This window comes from Callionymus lyra, chromosome 2, assembly GCF_982586985.1.
Source record: "Callionymus lyra chromosome 2, fCalLyr1.hap1.1, whole genome shotgun sequence".
Lineage (NCBI taxonomy): Eukaryota > Metazoa > Chordata > Actinopteri > Syngnathiformes > Callionymidae > Callionymus > Callionymus lyra.
The window spans coordinates 41,335,115-41,350,275 of NC_141819.1; the positions used below are offsets into that span (position 1 = coordinate 41,335,115).

Genomic DNA, 15,161 nt, shown 5'->3' on the forward strand with positions numbered 1-15,161 from the left:
TTGTGAAGATCTTGAATTCAATTTCACTGGTCTTATGACTGGAGTTGTGTAACCTTTAATGGCATTTTGTCATTTTATTTTAGAACTATAATGTTTTATAACATTACATTTAACCACTTTAATCAGATCCTTCTTCAGAGTCTAACTAATGACCTTGAAAGAACAGAAGTACTCGATGTACGCGCTCTGTGCTGCTGCTGAAGATCAACATGGCTTCTCTGTTGTCCTCAATTGAAACAGGAATAGCACTTGATTTGATAACGGGGACTTTTTAGGGTTTGAACATGGAGATTTTGTGACAAATCAAAGTTCGTGTTGGCTGTAATCATCACGGCGTGATTCCATTTCTCTAACTTCTTCAGTGTTCATGGGCCACGTGCTAATTAAGTTAAACAAGCTAAATCCTTCAAGTGCTGTTCAGAATCCTTTCTTTTGATGATTTCTCAAATCCGACTGATCTTTTCCACACTCTTTTCATGAAATCTGACTCGAATCAAGTTTGAGTGAATGACTGGTTACATCGTTAACATGGTCCGAGGGTCGTTGATTGACTTCCTGGACTCTCCAATGATTCCTGATGGTCTTGTGCAGTCGTCTTGTCGTCCTCTGTGATTCTGTTTTAATCGTTCCCTTGTGAAGTTGTGGCAGTTTTTCCTCGTCGGGTTGTTTGTGATCAGTTGCCTGGTGACTTCAGATTGTGTTCCAGATACTCTAACAAGTTAATGTGGTGGCTGTTGTGTTCCAGAGATTACTTTAGATCTCATTCTTCGTCTTCTGTTTTTAACCCTGTAGCCAATAACCTTCTAGAAATATAGAAATACGTCAATCTTTATTTTACTTAAACATATGTTTAGTAGACACACACTAACCAGAGACGCACACTTGGTACAGAGACACACGCATGCACATAAACAAACACACATACACACAGGAGACACACACACCTATGCACGTGCATACTTGATCAACAAAATGTCAATTAATATATCTTAATTAATTAATCTTTGTTAATCCAAAATCAAGTCCTAGTACCTCAATTTTCAACTTTATAGGATCAACTGTATATATTTTTTATTTCTGATTAACCTTCCAATTGTAAAACCGTATACAAAGATTCTATTTTAATGTTATTTAAGTTGTTATTACACACATTTGATTTGTTTCAAATGATGAGGTTCTCAATTTCTATCATGGTTTACTTTTAGCTGTAACCCATCATTCCTTTCTATTCACCCCTCTTACTTCCTCTCTGTTGCACTTTTAATTTCTGTTTTGCAGATGAGCAAATTTCCAACTAAATCACTCGGCAAATAAATCAATTCAATAAAATGCACAATTCATTATTTGGATATATAAGAATAAAAAAAAAAAACTCTTTCAGAATTCTTTTGTTTTTACATTTTTGTAAACTTGCATGTCTTCCTCCCCAAACCCCTGTCACTGGGTCTTGCTCTCACACTGACCTGCCCCAGATGCCGTCTAACAACAGCATCCGAAAGCAGATTGAGACCCTGCAGGTAAGATCTTGTGTGTCGGTGACCTGCCTGCTGATGTGTTCCAGCCTGGTCATAGTGTGCTTTTAGGTTCCCTTTTTTACACCTCAATATGTGACTTTGGTTGTTAACTGAGGAAGTTGTGTTTAGTTTGATTGTTAAAGGCAGTTTTGACCTTTGTGTTTGTTGATGTTAATTAGCCGTATGTGATGGCTATGTTATAGTACTTCTAGAGGTATCTATAGTTGACGCTCTCACTGTGTGATCACGGAAGATGAACTGCAATATGGCGACGGACCACTGGAGTTGCATTTCTCTTCTTGTGTCCTTGTTTTATGAGTCGACAATTCCATTTCAAACTCTTTAAATATAATGAATCCACTCTTCAGATGTAGGTGATTATATCTTGTGCCTTGTTTTCATAATAGCCTTTTTAGATGCTGCAAAAACGATTTAAAACAGACATCAGTCTTCCTTGCATACACTATTTAAATCCATGCTCGGATATAACACTGAAGTTGAACGTGGACATTTTGACCCCAAGATAATTTCATGCATTTCCTGCCAATATATAACAATTTCAGCACAACACTAGAATTTTCGCGCATGATCTACATTGACGGCTCAGCAATTACTACAACAAGACGTTTTCTATTATTGCGATTGCTTTATATGTAGCCTCTTAAGAAATACCTATTTGGAACTCCCATTTACCTATTTCCCATTTTCTCCCCTGTGCTGTTCGCCTATTCCCTTCATTTCCATCAGGTGTCGGTGTAAAGGTTTAATTTTCCCCGTCCTAGAGTTGTTGAAATCCAAAGTGATCCTGTTTCTAAGGAGTAAATATGTATTAAATCTTGTGATATTATTGTTTTATAAATGTACTGATCAGTTAAGCCATATTGAATTTACCCTCTGTGACACGTTGACATTTGTTATTCAGTATCGTTTATTTTCTTTTAAAGCTTATAAATTGTATTTTCACTTTTATATTTGGAATCAAATTGTGTTTTTGTATGGGTAAAGTAGGGTTCCCTTGTGTTTGGATATTGTGTATGATATGTATATATTGCTAAAGACTGTTTATATTTTAATGTAATTTATGTCTATACTTTAGTTTAAGGTTCTTTATTGGATTTATTATCAGTATTATTCACTGATGTTTTTGGCTCGCAAACATCAAAACTTTCCATTGACCTTTGTGTTTGGTGTCACAGACAGGAATAATATTGTTGATACCGTTGAGAATGTTCTTTGCGCTGTTAACATCATTCTTATAAGGTTTCCTTTTCGTTGACATTTATGGGAACATTCGCTTATTGGCTTCCTGGCTTCATTAGCTTTTATTGTTCCGTGTTCTGAAATATGTTTCTCTGACCGATATTATACTCACAAGCCATACAGCTTGTTTCCCTGGTGACAATTTTAAACGTCTTATACAAAAGGTCTCCTCGAAGGAATCTGCAATATTTTTATTTAATTTGCACATAACAAATTTAACATATAAGTCCCAGGTAACTAATGCTGTGCAATAAGGTAAACATATCTCCAGCCCATCTTCGTCTTCCTTTTATTATATATATATGTATTGTTGTAAGGAACAGATTATGGATTCCGACACTTAAACAGAAACTTCAAAAAAAGGATGCTTAAGGAAAGAAAGCTGATGTGTTTGGTAGAGCAAAAAAAACAGATGTTTAGGAAGACAGTTTTCTAATCAGACGTCTTGTTATAGTCAGTTTAATGAATGTTGTCCGCTTGTGTGAATAGTTTAAACTATAAGTAGGCTATGATCCTTGTGTATTAATTACAGGTAAGTAACATCTTTTGGGGGTTGACAAAGTTTTCATAATCTCTGTTTGTACATTTTCTTACATATATTTATGTTGCGTTATTTTTAAATGTCTTTTTTATAAATAAAAAGACTTGAAACAAAAGATAAAACTAATAAATTGCGTTTTAATTAAAATAAATGAAAAATCTTTAGACTGTAGAATTTAAATTATAAATTAATTAAATTATCTTTTCATAAACATTTTTCTTGCTAGAAAAATAAATCTCGGCGACAATGCAGAAACAATTCTACAGCACTAAAATAAGTAACTTGTTTTCCCCTACTTTCTTAGAACAAAGACCCGAAAATGTCCCGTGTGGCCCTGGAGTCACTCTACAGACTGCTGTGGGTGTACATCATCAGGATCAAGTGTGAAAGTAACACCGTCACTCAGAGGTCAGTTACGACTTCTCGTCGACTTAAGCTTGATTTCTGACCAAGTATCTTTTACCCTTTAGTCGACTTCTCAGCATCGTTTCAGCACTTTTCCCCAAAGGCTCTCGCAGCGTGGTCCCCCGGGACACCCCCCTGAACATCTTCGTCAAGATCATCCAGTTCATAGCTCAGGTATCACCAGTGTTGCACATAGGACAGCTCAAGCGGATGTGTAGAATAAACCGCTGAACCTGCTGTTTGTTTTTGACAGGAAAGACTGGACTTTGCTATGAAGGAGATCATCTACGACCTCCTGTGTGTGGGCAAGTCCCACAAAACTTTTACCATAAATCCAGAGGTAGGTTTCTGTCTCCTTCCTGGTTCTCCACTTCCTGTGTGGTATGGCTTATTTGCAATGTTTTGACTCTTCAGAGGATGAATATTGGTTTGCGGGCGTTTCTGGTGATCGCTGACAGTTTACAGCAGAAGGACGGAGAGCCTCCCATGCCAACCACCGGCATCATCATGCCCTCTGGCAACACACTACGTGTCAAAAAGATCTTCCTCAACACCACCCTTACGGATGAAGAGGCCAAAGTCATAGGTAGGTTTGGTTAAATCTAGATGAATGTTGATGAGGCTTCATGAAACAGTGGACGTGTCTTCATTTTGAAAGACCACTAGATGGCCCTCTCTTTCTAGTCTTTGGCTCTGATCTACTACCGTATTTTTCGGTTTACGAGGGGAAAATGTATCAATACTGCTTGTATTTGTTAAAACTGATTTTATGTGGTACATGCTCAAATATCTGTCAAAACCTTTCAGTACGACTAATGTAAGCTACGAAGCGAGGCTCCGTAGTACTGCTCTGTGAGTCTCTGTAGTACTGTTCTCCGAGGAACCGTAGTACTGCTCTTCGACACTCTGTAGTATAACTCTGAAAGGGAGACTGTCATCTAGTGGAGTTTCAGAATGAAAACTCAGTTGAGGAGTTATCATGATACAGTTTCCTGTGGCCTCACCAATAGTCATTAGTTAAATCTTTTTTAGTTAAACTTTGAGAACTCTGAAGAATAACTTTGGTTTCCAGGCATGTCCATGACATGTCCATGACTGAATGACATTTGTTATTCAGTATCGTTTATTTTCTTTTAAAGCTTATAAATTGTATTTTCACTTTTATATTTGGAATCAAATTGTGTTTTTGTATGGGTAAAGCAGGGTTCCCTTGTGTTTGGATATTGTGTATGATATGTATGTATTGCTAAAGACCGTTTATATTTTAATGTAATTTATGTCTATACTTTAGTTTAAGGTTCTTTGGTTATTGGATTTATTATCAGTATTATTCACTGATGTTTTTGGCTCAACAAGAAGAATAACTTTGGTTTCCAGGCATGTCCATGTACTACCCACAAGTCAGGAAGGCCTTGGACAACATCCTCAGACACCTGGACAAAGAAGTGGGGCGATCGATGAGCATGACCAACGTTCAGATGTCCAACAAGGAGCCAGAGGACATGATCACGTACGCTGCTTTGCTGACAGTCTCACCGACTATCACAGATTACTTACACCTTGTTTCTTCCTTAGAGGAGAAAGGAAGCCAAAGATCGATCTGTTCCGCACGTGTGTGGCTGCCATACCTCGGCTGATACCAGACGGCATGAGCCGCCAAGACCTCATTGAGCTCTTGGCCAAGTGTGTTTCACTCTTCTTGACTTGACTATTGCAGTTTTTCCAAACTATTATCAATTTCTTTTCCTTGGTTTGAATCCCAGATTGACCATCCACATGGACGAGGAGCTCCGAGGTTTGGCCTTCACCACGCTCCAGGCTTTGATGGTGGACTTCCAGGAGTGGCGGGAGGACGTGCTCTCAGGTTTCGTCTATTTCATTGTACGAGAAGTGACGGACGTTCACCCCACGCTGTTGGACAACGCCGTGAAGATGCTGCTGCAGCTCATCAGTCAATGGCGGCAGGCGGTGCAGAGCAGCAACAAGAGCCACGACCCACAGGTTAGCATTGTGTTCTTATGATTCTGACTACAAGAAATGCCTCTTGGTTTATTATTTGTGTCTTTTTTCGATTCAACAGGGTTCCAGCAGTCGCCGTTCCTTGTCCTTGGAGCGTTCTTCGTTAGGGGTCCTCCACGTGGTGGAAGGTTTGGCGGTGATGGTACTCTGCAGCTGCCGCCCTGCCACACGGAGGCTCGCCGTCAACGTCCTGAAGGAAGTCCGTGCTCTCCACGCAGCCTTGGGCATCGCTAAGGTGATGGACCTTCTTTGAAAATGTATTTGTGGTTTTCACAACTACAATGTTTCCTGAACTTTCCACAGGGAGACGAAGAGTTGGCCATTGATGTGATGGATAGGTTGAGTGCATCAGTGCTGGAAAGCTTCATCCACCTCACTGGAGCTGACCAGGTACATGTTTACTCTCTCTGGTACACATGGCAAATGACTTGGAGCGTTTTGCTGAAAGATGAAGTTATTTTCATCTTTAATAATTTTCAACTGTAATGAAAAACTTTTTTTCATCAGTAACTACACAAATTGCATTTTCTTTGCTGATATCAACTGTTTTCTTTCCGCCTTCCTTCCAGACCAACCTGCTCTACTGCCCCAGTGGGATTGATCTACAGTCTCTGGCAGAGTGGAGCTCTTCACCCATCAGCCACCAGTTCGATGTTGTGAGCCCCTCTCATATCTGGGTGTTTGCCCATGTCACTCAAGGCCAGGACCCCTGGGTCATCAGCTTGTCCAGCTACTTACGACAAGAAAACCTCCCCAAGCATTGCCCCACAGCCCTCAACTACGCCTGGATGTTTGCCTACACCAGACTACAGCTGCTGTCCCCACAAGTTGACATCAAGTATGTTCTCACAATAACACTGCTTAGTGTATTTAGTTTTATTGATTTACAAGTATGTATATTCATTGTTTAATCTCACCTTGTTTTAGTAATTTGAAGATTTTAAACAATGGAACACTTTTTATATACTTCGCTCACATACAATCATAGAACTTTGAACTGAAGTTATCTAAATTATGACCGGAAATCCGGAAAACGATTATTATCTGTATTTAGACAATTTCCAACTCTAATCAAACAATATTCATACATGTTTCAACTGTATTTAAGGTAAAACAATTTCAACTGTAGTCAGTTATATCTGTATTCAATTATTTTCAATCTGTATTTAAACAATTTTCAACACTAAACAATATTCACATACATTCAAACATCAGTATTTACAGTAACCAAATTACACCTAAAATCAAACAATGGTTAACTTATTCCAACAATATTTTTGTTGATCAAACAAGATATATTTGAAATTGAAAAGGAGCAGAGAGGAGATTTTTTATTATTTCTGTCTCTATTCATACTTTTATATTTCACTGAACACAATATTTGTACAAACCTAAATCTATGTTTGTTTTATTTTTTTATTTTTTTTATTGATGTTACAAAATGCTAAATTTATCCATTTCCTTTGATCATTAATGTTTGTCAAGTGAACATAATTGATGTCTTGTATTTGTATTATATGATATCACAAAAATACCGATATTCATAGACTGAACTTTTTTGTGTCATAAGACATCCATGTAAAACCATTCTGTGTTTGTGAATAAAGAAAAAATCTGCCCTCTCACAGTAGCCCCATCAACGCCAAGAAGGTCAACAGTTTGAGCAGCAGCGACTCCTACGTTGGGCTTTGGAGGAACTATCTGATCCTTTGCTGCAGCTCCGCCTCCTCGTCCTCATCCATGTGCTCGTCTTCCACATCTGGCTCTGTCCGCTCCTCTCTGGCCGAGACGCTGGCGTCCACGCCGGATGGCAGCTACAGTTACGATTCAAAGGTGAGGAAAACCAATTGCTTGCTCCAATAATGGCCCGATGGAAGTAGTTTTGACATCAAGTGTGACATTTCAATATTGTATAAAAGACGTAGACGAACGGATGTTTGTGTCTCCAGATTGTCGGCACCCCCTCGCTCTCCTCCCTGTTCAAACACATTGTTCCAATGATGCGATCTGAAAGCATGGATATCACAGAGTCTCTGGTGTTGGGGCTTGGCAGGACCAACCCTTTGGCTTTCAGGTAAACCAAGTCGACCACAGTGTTTACTGGGGGTGTGGGAAAATAAAGATACTCTGATAGATCGATATATTTAATTGAATGTTACTCTATGGTTATTCAACAGCACTGTATTGGTATAAAACCTTTTTTTCTTTTAAATTCATGCAAATAGTCACTGCGTTTGTTCATTTTTGTGTGGCTACAGTTGATACACCCCCCTAGTCTTTACTTGACTGTGATGCAGTGATCCATTCAAATTTGTGTTATTCAGAGAGTTGTTGGAGGAGCTGAACCCCATCATAAAGGAAGCTCTGGAAAGAAGACCTGAAGTAAGTTTTTTTTCAGCTTGAGAAGTGTAGAGCAGCTCTAAGCGATGAACTATTTCCATCCGCAGAACATGAAGCGACGCAGGCGTCGGGACATCCTCAGAGTCCAGCTGGTCCGAATATTTGAGCTTCTGGCTGATGCTGGTGTCGTCAGCCAAATGTATGGAATACAAGAAGTTTTAAAAAAATATATAGAGTATATGAAATTATATTACTGCCATCAGAATATTGAAATGTTCTTAATTAAATATATATTTTTTAATTTAAACCCACTTAAATTTAAAATGCAAATGTTGGTATAATTGTAGCTCCAAAAAAGAGAACGGTACAGAGCAACTTGATCACTTGCTTCCACGTTTTCACATGATTGTCTGCGTGTTTCATGATTGGCCTAAAGTAGTGTCAAGTAGCTCGGTACACAAACTTAAACAAATTGATTTTGAAAATATATAATTGAATTCAATAATTCATAAACTATTTCAATGATGAAAAAAACATCAATACATTTTTTTTAGAATCAAAAATTCCACATTTTAACATTAAATCCAATCATTTAATATTCTGAAGACATTAATATACTTCAATAAATATAACTTATACTTCGAAAGAAACACTCTGCTCTAACCCTCCCTTTCTCTCTGACAGAGCCAGCGGAGGTTTAGACGGAGAGAGCCACTCTCTGAACGGAACACTACTCGAGTATGTTGATATGACCAGACAGTTGCTGGAGGCAGAAAACGACAAGGACTCCGACACACTCAAGGACATTCGCTGTCACTTCAGTGCACTTGTGGCAAATATCATTCAGAACGTTCCAGGTAGATATTTTCACTCTTGACCCTTTCTCCACCGCGTTGCATCACCTCTTTTATATCATTTGTAATGTTGTCTCCAGTGCACCAGAGGAGAACCATCTTCCCCCAGCAGTCTCTGAGACACAGTCTGTTCATGCTGTTCAGCCACTGGGCCGGTCCCTTCAGCATCATGTTCACCCCTCTGGACCGCTACAGTGACAGGAATATGCAAATCAACCGGCATCAGTACTGTGCACTCAAGGTACTAATATCCCAAATCTATCTAAGTATTTACACCATTGGACACAAGAACGTATTAATGTCATTTATTTTATAATTAACATCTATAAATATCAGTCATTGCATCCTCTGTAGCGAAAGGAATAATGACACCTGTTAATGACTGAGGATGAGAGGATACAACTCCAGCAGCTTATAAATCTGATGTTTGGACATATTTTGGTTTCAAAACAAATAAAAGCCCTTAAGACTTTGTCAATAGTCATGTGTTCTGTAAGTACAACATCAACAGAGTCAAGGACTCTTGTTAAAACACAGTTAATATAAAGTACATAAATATATATTTAGACGTCAGTATAAAACTATTGCCTCTGTTTTGGAAGGTTTAGTCTGTGCTCTGATGACATAAAGAGTCCTAATTTGTTTTTTTGTAGGCCATGTCTGCAGTTTTGTGCTGTGGGCCTGTTGCTGACAACGTTGGCCTCTCCTCTGATGGCTACCTCTACAAGTGGCTCGACAACATCTTGGATTCTCAGGACAGGAAGGTAAACACTGCGTACACTAAGTCCAATCTGTAAAACGACACTTGGTTTTGATCAGAATATAAATAAATGGACTAGAAGGATTAAAAGTACTTTGACGAATTTGGGGTGAACTATCACTTTAATCACTCATTTTTACCACCTTATCTAGACTAAGGCTTGAAATTATTTTCAGAGTAATGAGTTCCTTTTTAAAGCTATAGACAAACATGTAAGTCTGTTTTAATGTAGAGACTGGAGCTTAGGTTCTTCTTCCTCCAAAAAGACGCTTAAAAACATCATTTACTTCCATGCTGCTCGTCTCTAATGTCCTTCTTGTGTAGACAGTAGACCTCTGGAAGCGCTTGCGATGTTTACCCAGATTACTTCAATTTTTATTGGGTATTTTCTTAGTCAACAGTTTTACTCATATTGTTTACCTTTATATTGTCTGTCCCTTATTTTACCTTATACACAGACATCTTACATCTCATAACATGAACATTAGTCTACTTTGATTTTGAGTCAAAACTTGGCCCCCTGGCCTTGAGTTTGACATAGAAGACCTAATATATTTCTTAGTCGGCAGCCCCTTAAAGATTTAACGCATAAATATCAATTATTCATATCCAGATAACGTATATTGTGCACTCCTGTTTTGCTGCTGGTTGTCCATTTTTATTTGTTAAATTTATTGCTGTAGTTATTTATGTAAGCATTTATATAAATGTTATTTAAATGGATAAATATATTGCGCAAAACACATTTTCAACCTCTGACCTGGTGATATAATTACTTTATAAATAAGCATTTACTTGTAAACTGTTTTGAAGCTTCAAAAATATAACTTTGTATTGACGCACTACAATGGCAAATGTACAATGCACAGTGAGGTCAACTATACAAACAAAAATCAAAACTTCTTTAGGTGCATTAGAGCTGCCCGGTATCCTGAGGTCACCCAGGTGCACGTCCCGATACGGGAGCATAACCTAGTGGTGATTAGGAATGCTGCAGGAGGATTTTACATTTTACAACTCCGGAATAGAAAATAAATTTCCTCACAGGCCTCATACATGCTGTGAATGTACTACCGTGCCCGGCAAGACTGAATAAGTTGGGGACAAATAAAGAACTTAATATGATGGGAAAACTTAAAGAATTAAAAGAATAAACAAAAGGATGTTCTAAATTGAGTTTGTCTTAATTTGATTTGATGTTCTTCAGGTTCACCAGCTGGGTTGTGAAGCTGTGATGCTGCTGCTGGAGCTCAATCCAGACCAGAGCAACTTGATGTTCTGGGCCGTGGACCGTTGCTACACCGGTTCTCGCCGAGTGGCTGCCGGCTGCTTCAGGGCTATTGCCAACGTCTTTCACAACAGGTTCGTCACATCAACAACTAATGTCTGTTGATAGAGGTGAAGTCAGTCATTGATCACATTTTTGTATTTGTCGTTTCTCGCAGGGATTACCAGTTCGACACTGTGGTGCTGCTGAACCTGATTCTGTTCAAAGCAGCCGACTCGTCCAGAGATATCTACGAGGCGTCCATGCAGCTGTTACAAGTAACACATGATGATCTGGGAATGAGAATATTTAGAGTTCATCTCTCATTTTCTGTTCCACAGATCCTTGAAGCCAAGCTTTTCCGTTACGCCCACAAGTTGGAGATCTTGAGAACGGACGGCATTTTGACTCATCCCTCTCCTCTGCCACACCTCTACTCTGTTTCTTACTACCAACTGTCTGAAGAACTGGCACGAACATACCCAGAGCTCACTCTTCCCATCTTCTCAGGTCAGCACCATGATGTCTAACTTCCTCTGTGACAGTCATTGTTGTGTCAGCGCACACATCTAAAAAAAATATACTCTAAATCATGTTTATCGCCTGTAATTAAAAAAAATAAAACAGGATATTTTTTTGGTAAAGTGGATAGTGGCCAGTCGGTCAGGTGGCCATCTTGGTCTTCAGCTTTGCTGCTCTACTATTAAACGGTTCAGTGCAAGGATACAATAGATAAGGGCAGGAAGAAAGACAAAGAAAGAAGTAAAGAGATGTATTAAGAAAAAGATGGAAGAATAAATGGAAAGAAAGAGCGAGAGATGGAGTAAGGCAGAATGAAGGAGATCGAAGAATAAAAAGGAGAACCAAAATTAAAGGAATAAATAATGAATGAAAGAAAATGTAAACCTAACATGACATGAAGTGACGTTCAATTGGCTTCAAAAGGTCCAAAGCGCCCCCTACTGGGGCTTCCAAGTGGTACTCGCAATACAAATCATTAACTGGCTCTAACAACATTTCATGCAATACATAATTCAATTTAATGGAACTTTTAATGTCTATACTATAAAAGAAAGTTTATATACACACACACACACACACACACACACACACACACACACACACACACACACACACACACACACACACACACACACACACACACACACACACACACACACACACACACACACACACACACACACACACACACACACACACACACACACACACACACACACACACACACACACACACACACACACACACACACACACACACACACACACACACACACACACACACACACATTCCATTAAGTATGGTAAAGATTTAACAGAGAAAACCTCAGTCCTAATGTGAATCTTTCTTACTGCAGAGGTCAGCCAGCGAATCCAGACAGCGCACCCTGGTGGTCGTCAAGTGATGCTGCACTACTTGCTTCCGTGGATGAACAACATCGAATTAGTGGACTTTAAACCCACATCACGGCGGCCAGAAGAAGGCTGCAGTGTCGAGGAGGACGAGGAGTTACGTGAACAGGAGATGATGATGGTCAACAGCAGACGTTGGCTCCGTGGCGAAGGATGGGGATCCCCTCGTGCCACGACCATGGTGCTTAACAACCTCATGTTCATGACCGCCAAGGTGAGGACGCCTTATGAAAACTGTTTGACTTTGAATCATTCACTCATTATTTAAAACGTGTTTCAGTACGGGGATGAGTTTGCCTGGTCGGAGATCGAGAATGTGTGGACAACTCTGGCAGACAGCTGGCCCAAGAACCTCAAAATTATACTGCACTTCCTCATAAGCATGTCAGGCGTCAACAGTGACCCCAGCCTTCTGTCCTACGTGAGTGAAGAGATTTCCAAACATGCATGTCAAATAGTGATGTCAACGTCTTCTGTACATGTGTGAACAGAAAATAAATCATAACCGTTTAGAAAAATGGTACATTTGTAAATAAATATAGTGCAGCTTCGTAGAAGTATTTCTCTGCGAGGCTTCGTCACAGACCAATACTCGCAGAGTAACGTTATCATACATTTCGGACTTGTAACCTCTCCTCAGGTCAAACGTGTGGTGGTCTACCTGGGCAGAGATAAAACTATGCAGCTGATCGAGGAGCTAATGTGTGAACTGGAGCTGATGGATCCCGTCAACTCGGCCGTCACACACATGGACAACCCGCCATATTACCGCATAACCTCCAGTTACAAGATTCCCTCTGTTACCTCAGGTTCATAAATGCTCTCTTGTCTTCTGTTTCTAATCTCACAGACACTTTTTATGAACTGTTCATATCTTCCTCCAGAAACCATTTCCAGCAGCAACACCATGGTGCCAGCAAACGATGGTCACCATGACGGCAAGATAAAAGACTCCAACCTGGAGGACGGGTACAAAATCCAACAATATTCCTTATCTCATTGTAATGCTAGACCTGACTTCATGACCTGACCTGAAGGTGCTTTGTGGTCATCAGAAGTTCTCGTTTGATTGCATTACTAGATTAAAAGGTTGAATGTGTCTTGTATTGAATTTTAAACAATTTAATTGTGCAATATGTATAGTTTAAAAATGCTGGCATTTTAATACAAACATGTTTATATTGAATTCAAAGGGTACATTACAGTTTATAAAATAGATGTTATAATCATTGGAATAAGTGTATAAAGCTCTAAAAATGTTAAATTTATAAATTATTCAATTTTTCAGTGAAAAAAAATTAAACATTTCAATATACAAATTGAATAATTCCGTAATGAAAAAAACCAACAATTTCTTAAATTTTGAATGTTAAAATCATGCATTTAACATCTAACATCAGTTTACTACAGACTTCCCCATATCTGGAAAATTACTTATATCTGTATATAAAGTTAAACATATACGTTTAGTCAAGAAACTACCAAGAATTTTGTGAGTAATATAAAAAAGAATATGGAAGATTATATTGGAGTCTAGGTCAAAGTTTGAGTTGTGTGTCGATGAAGTAGAGAAAAATAATCACAGCACATATGCTGTAGAGAACCTGAGAAAGAGATGAGACCAAGTCCAAAGACCAACAGGAAGTGGCGACCATGAATAAGTGGCCTTGGATAACTCCCTTGCATCATTGTCGTCATTTTCTGTGGTTCCAGTTACACACACCTGGACATCTACAGTGGCCTGAACACAAACCTGAACCGCCAACATCACCGCCTGGAGTCTCGTTACAGCAGCAGCTCTGGAGGATCTTACGAAGAAGAGAAGAGTAAGACCAGGATCTTGACTCGAGGCGACTCAAACTGTTTCAAATGCTTGTTTACTGCTTTCCAGGTGACTCGATGCCGCTCTATGCAAACTGGCGCCTGAAAGTGATGGATCATGATCGGCCAGAGCCTCTGCCCTTCCCACCAACTGGAGGCTGCTGGTCTCCGCTGGTGGACTATCTACCTGAGACCAGTGCTCCTGCGGTGCCTTTGCACAGGTGATCATTTGACCTCTGGGCTTTACTTTTCTCTACTATTGATTCTGAGTTAAAGACTTGAGATAGAGAGGTACTTTCACACATGTTATACCATTACAAAAAGCAGTGTAAGAAGATATCTAAACCAATTATAATGATTAATTATTGTAATGTTTTAATATTCAACAGCACTGCATTTATATATATATTTTTTATCCATTTACAATTAACATACAAATATTCACAGCTTTTGTTAATTTATGTGTCGCAATGAAACTTCCGGCCGTAAGATGGCAGAAGTCATTATGATCTACAGGTAAATTGTCGATGAAATCTCCCGACATCCCGGGGATGACTGAGGACGAGAGGACACAGTCGACTCTGCTTTTTGGACATATTTTGGTTTCAAAACAAATGAAAGCGGTTACGACTTCATCAAGAGTCATGTGGTCTGTAAACTCTGCAACATCAGAGTTAAGTACTCGACAATACTACAAATATATCCTTGTTACTACAGTCTCACCATATATAGTATTGTTGCCACTGTACTGCGATATGATACGTAGTTACAGATTTTTGACAATACAAACCTCTAATTACGAAAAAAAAATCCTTCAATTTGATTCAACCAATATATTTATTTTTAAATAGAAAACTTGATATAGAAAAAAAGTATTATTACATTTTTTCTTAAGAAAAAATTATATCAGAAATAAAATGTACTTTAATTCAAATTAATCACTGAGA

The 15,161-nt window shown here is 38.9% G+C and overlaps 1 protein-coding gene across 10 annotated transcripts in view; it reads left to right on the forward strand.

Annotated features, from left to right (window-relative positions):
- Window positions 1–15,161, forward strand: part of fryl (furry homolog, like) — a 75,500-nt gene that overhangs the window by 33,927 nt on the left and 26,412 nt on the right. For 7 of the 10 annotated variants that reach the window (XM_087785273.1, XM_087785266.1, XM_087785269.1 and 4 more), the window contains 27 exons: window positions 1,473–1,517; window positions 3,620–3,723; window positions 3,786–3,894; window positions 3,974–4,060; window positions 4,135–4,306; window positions 5,098–5,230; window positions 5,296–5,403; window positions 5,484–5,721; window positions 5,801–5,974; window positions 6,043–6,129; window positions 6,309–6,577; window positions 7,368–7,572; window positions 7,689–7,813; window positions 8,064–8,121; window positions 8,187–8,278; window positions 8,764–8,936; window positions 9,014–9,174; window positions 9,587–9,697; window positions 10,901–11,055; window positions 11,139–11,238; window positions 11,302–11,470; window positions 12,339–12,607; window positions 12,674–12,814; window positions 13,034–13,202; window positions 13,278–13,362; window positions 14,107–14,219; window positions 14,285–14,435. In XM_087785273.1, the coding sequence (XP_087641399.1) occupies window positions 1,473–1,517; window positions 3,620–3,723; window positions 3,786–3,894; window positions 3,974–4,060; window positions 4,135–4,306; window positions 5,098–5,230; window positions 5,296–5,403; window positions 5,484–5,721; window positions 5,801–5,974; window positions 6,043–6,129; window positions 6,309–6,577; window positions 7,368–7,572; window positions 7,689–7,813; window positions 8,064–8,121; window positions 8,187–8,278; window positions 8,764–8,936; window positions 9,014–9,174; window positions 9,587–9,697; window positions 10,901–11,055; window positions 11,139–11,238; window positions 11,302–11,470; window positions 12,339–12,607; window positions 12,674–12,814; window positions 13,034–13,202; window positions 13,278–13,362; window positions 14,107–14,219; window positions 14,285–14,435 (3,803 nt within the window). The remainder of the gene's footprint in view (window positions 1–1,472; window positions 1,518–3,619; window positions 3,724–3,785; window positions 3,895–3,973; window positions 4,061–4,134; window positions 4,307–5,097; window positions 5,231–5,295; window positions 5,404–5,483; window positions 5,722–5,800; window positions 5,975–6,042; window positions 6,130–6,308; window positions 6,578–7,367; window positions 7,573–7,688; window positions 7,814–8,063; window positions 8,122–8,186; window positions 8,279–8,763; window positions 8,937–9,013; window positions 9,175–9,586; window positions 9,698–10,900; window positions 11,056–11,138; window positions 11,239–11,301; window positions 11,471–12,338; window positions 12,608–12,673; window positions 12,815–13,033; window positions 13,203–13,277; window positions 13,363–14,106; window positions 14,220–14,284; window positions 14,436–15,161) is intronic. The other 3 variants (XM_087785270.1, XM_087785274.1, XM_087785275.1) reach the window with 1 other exon arrangement.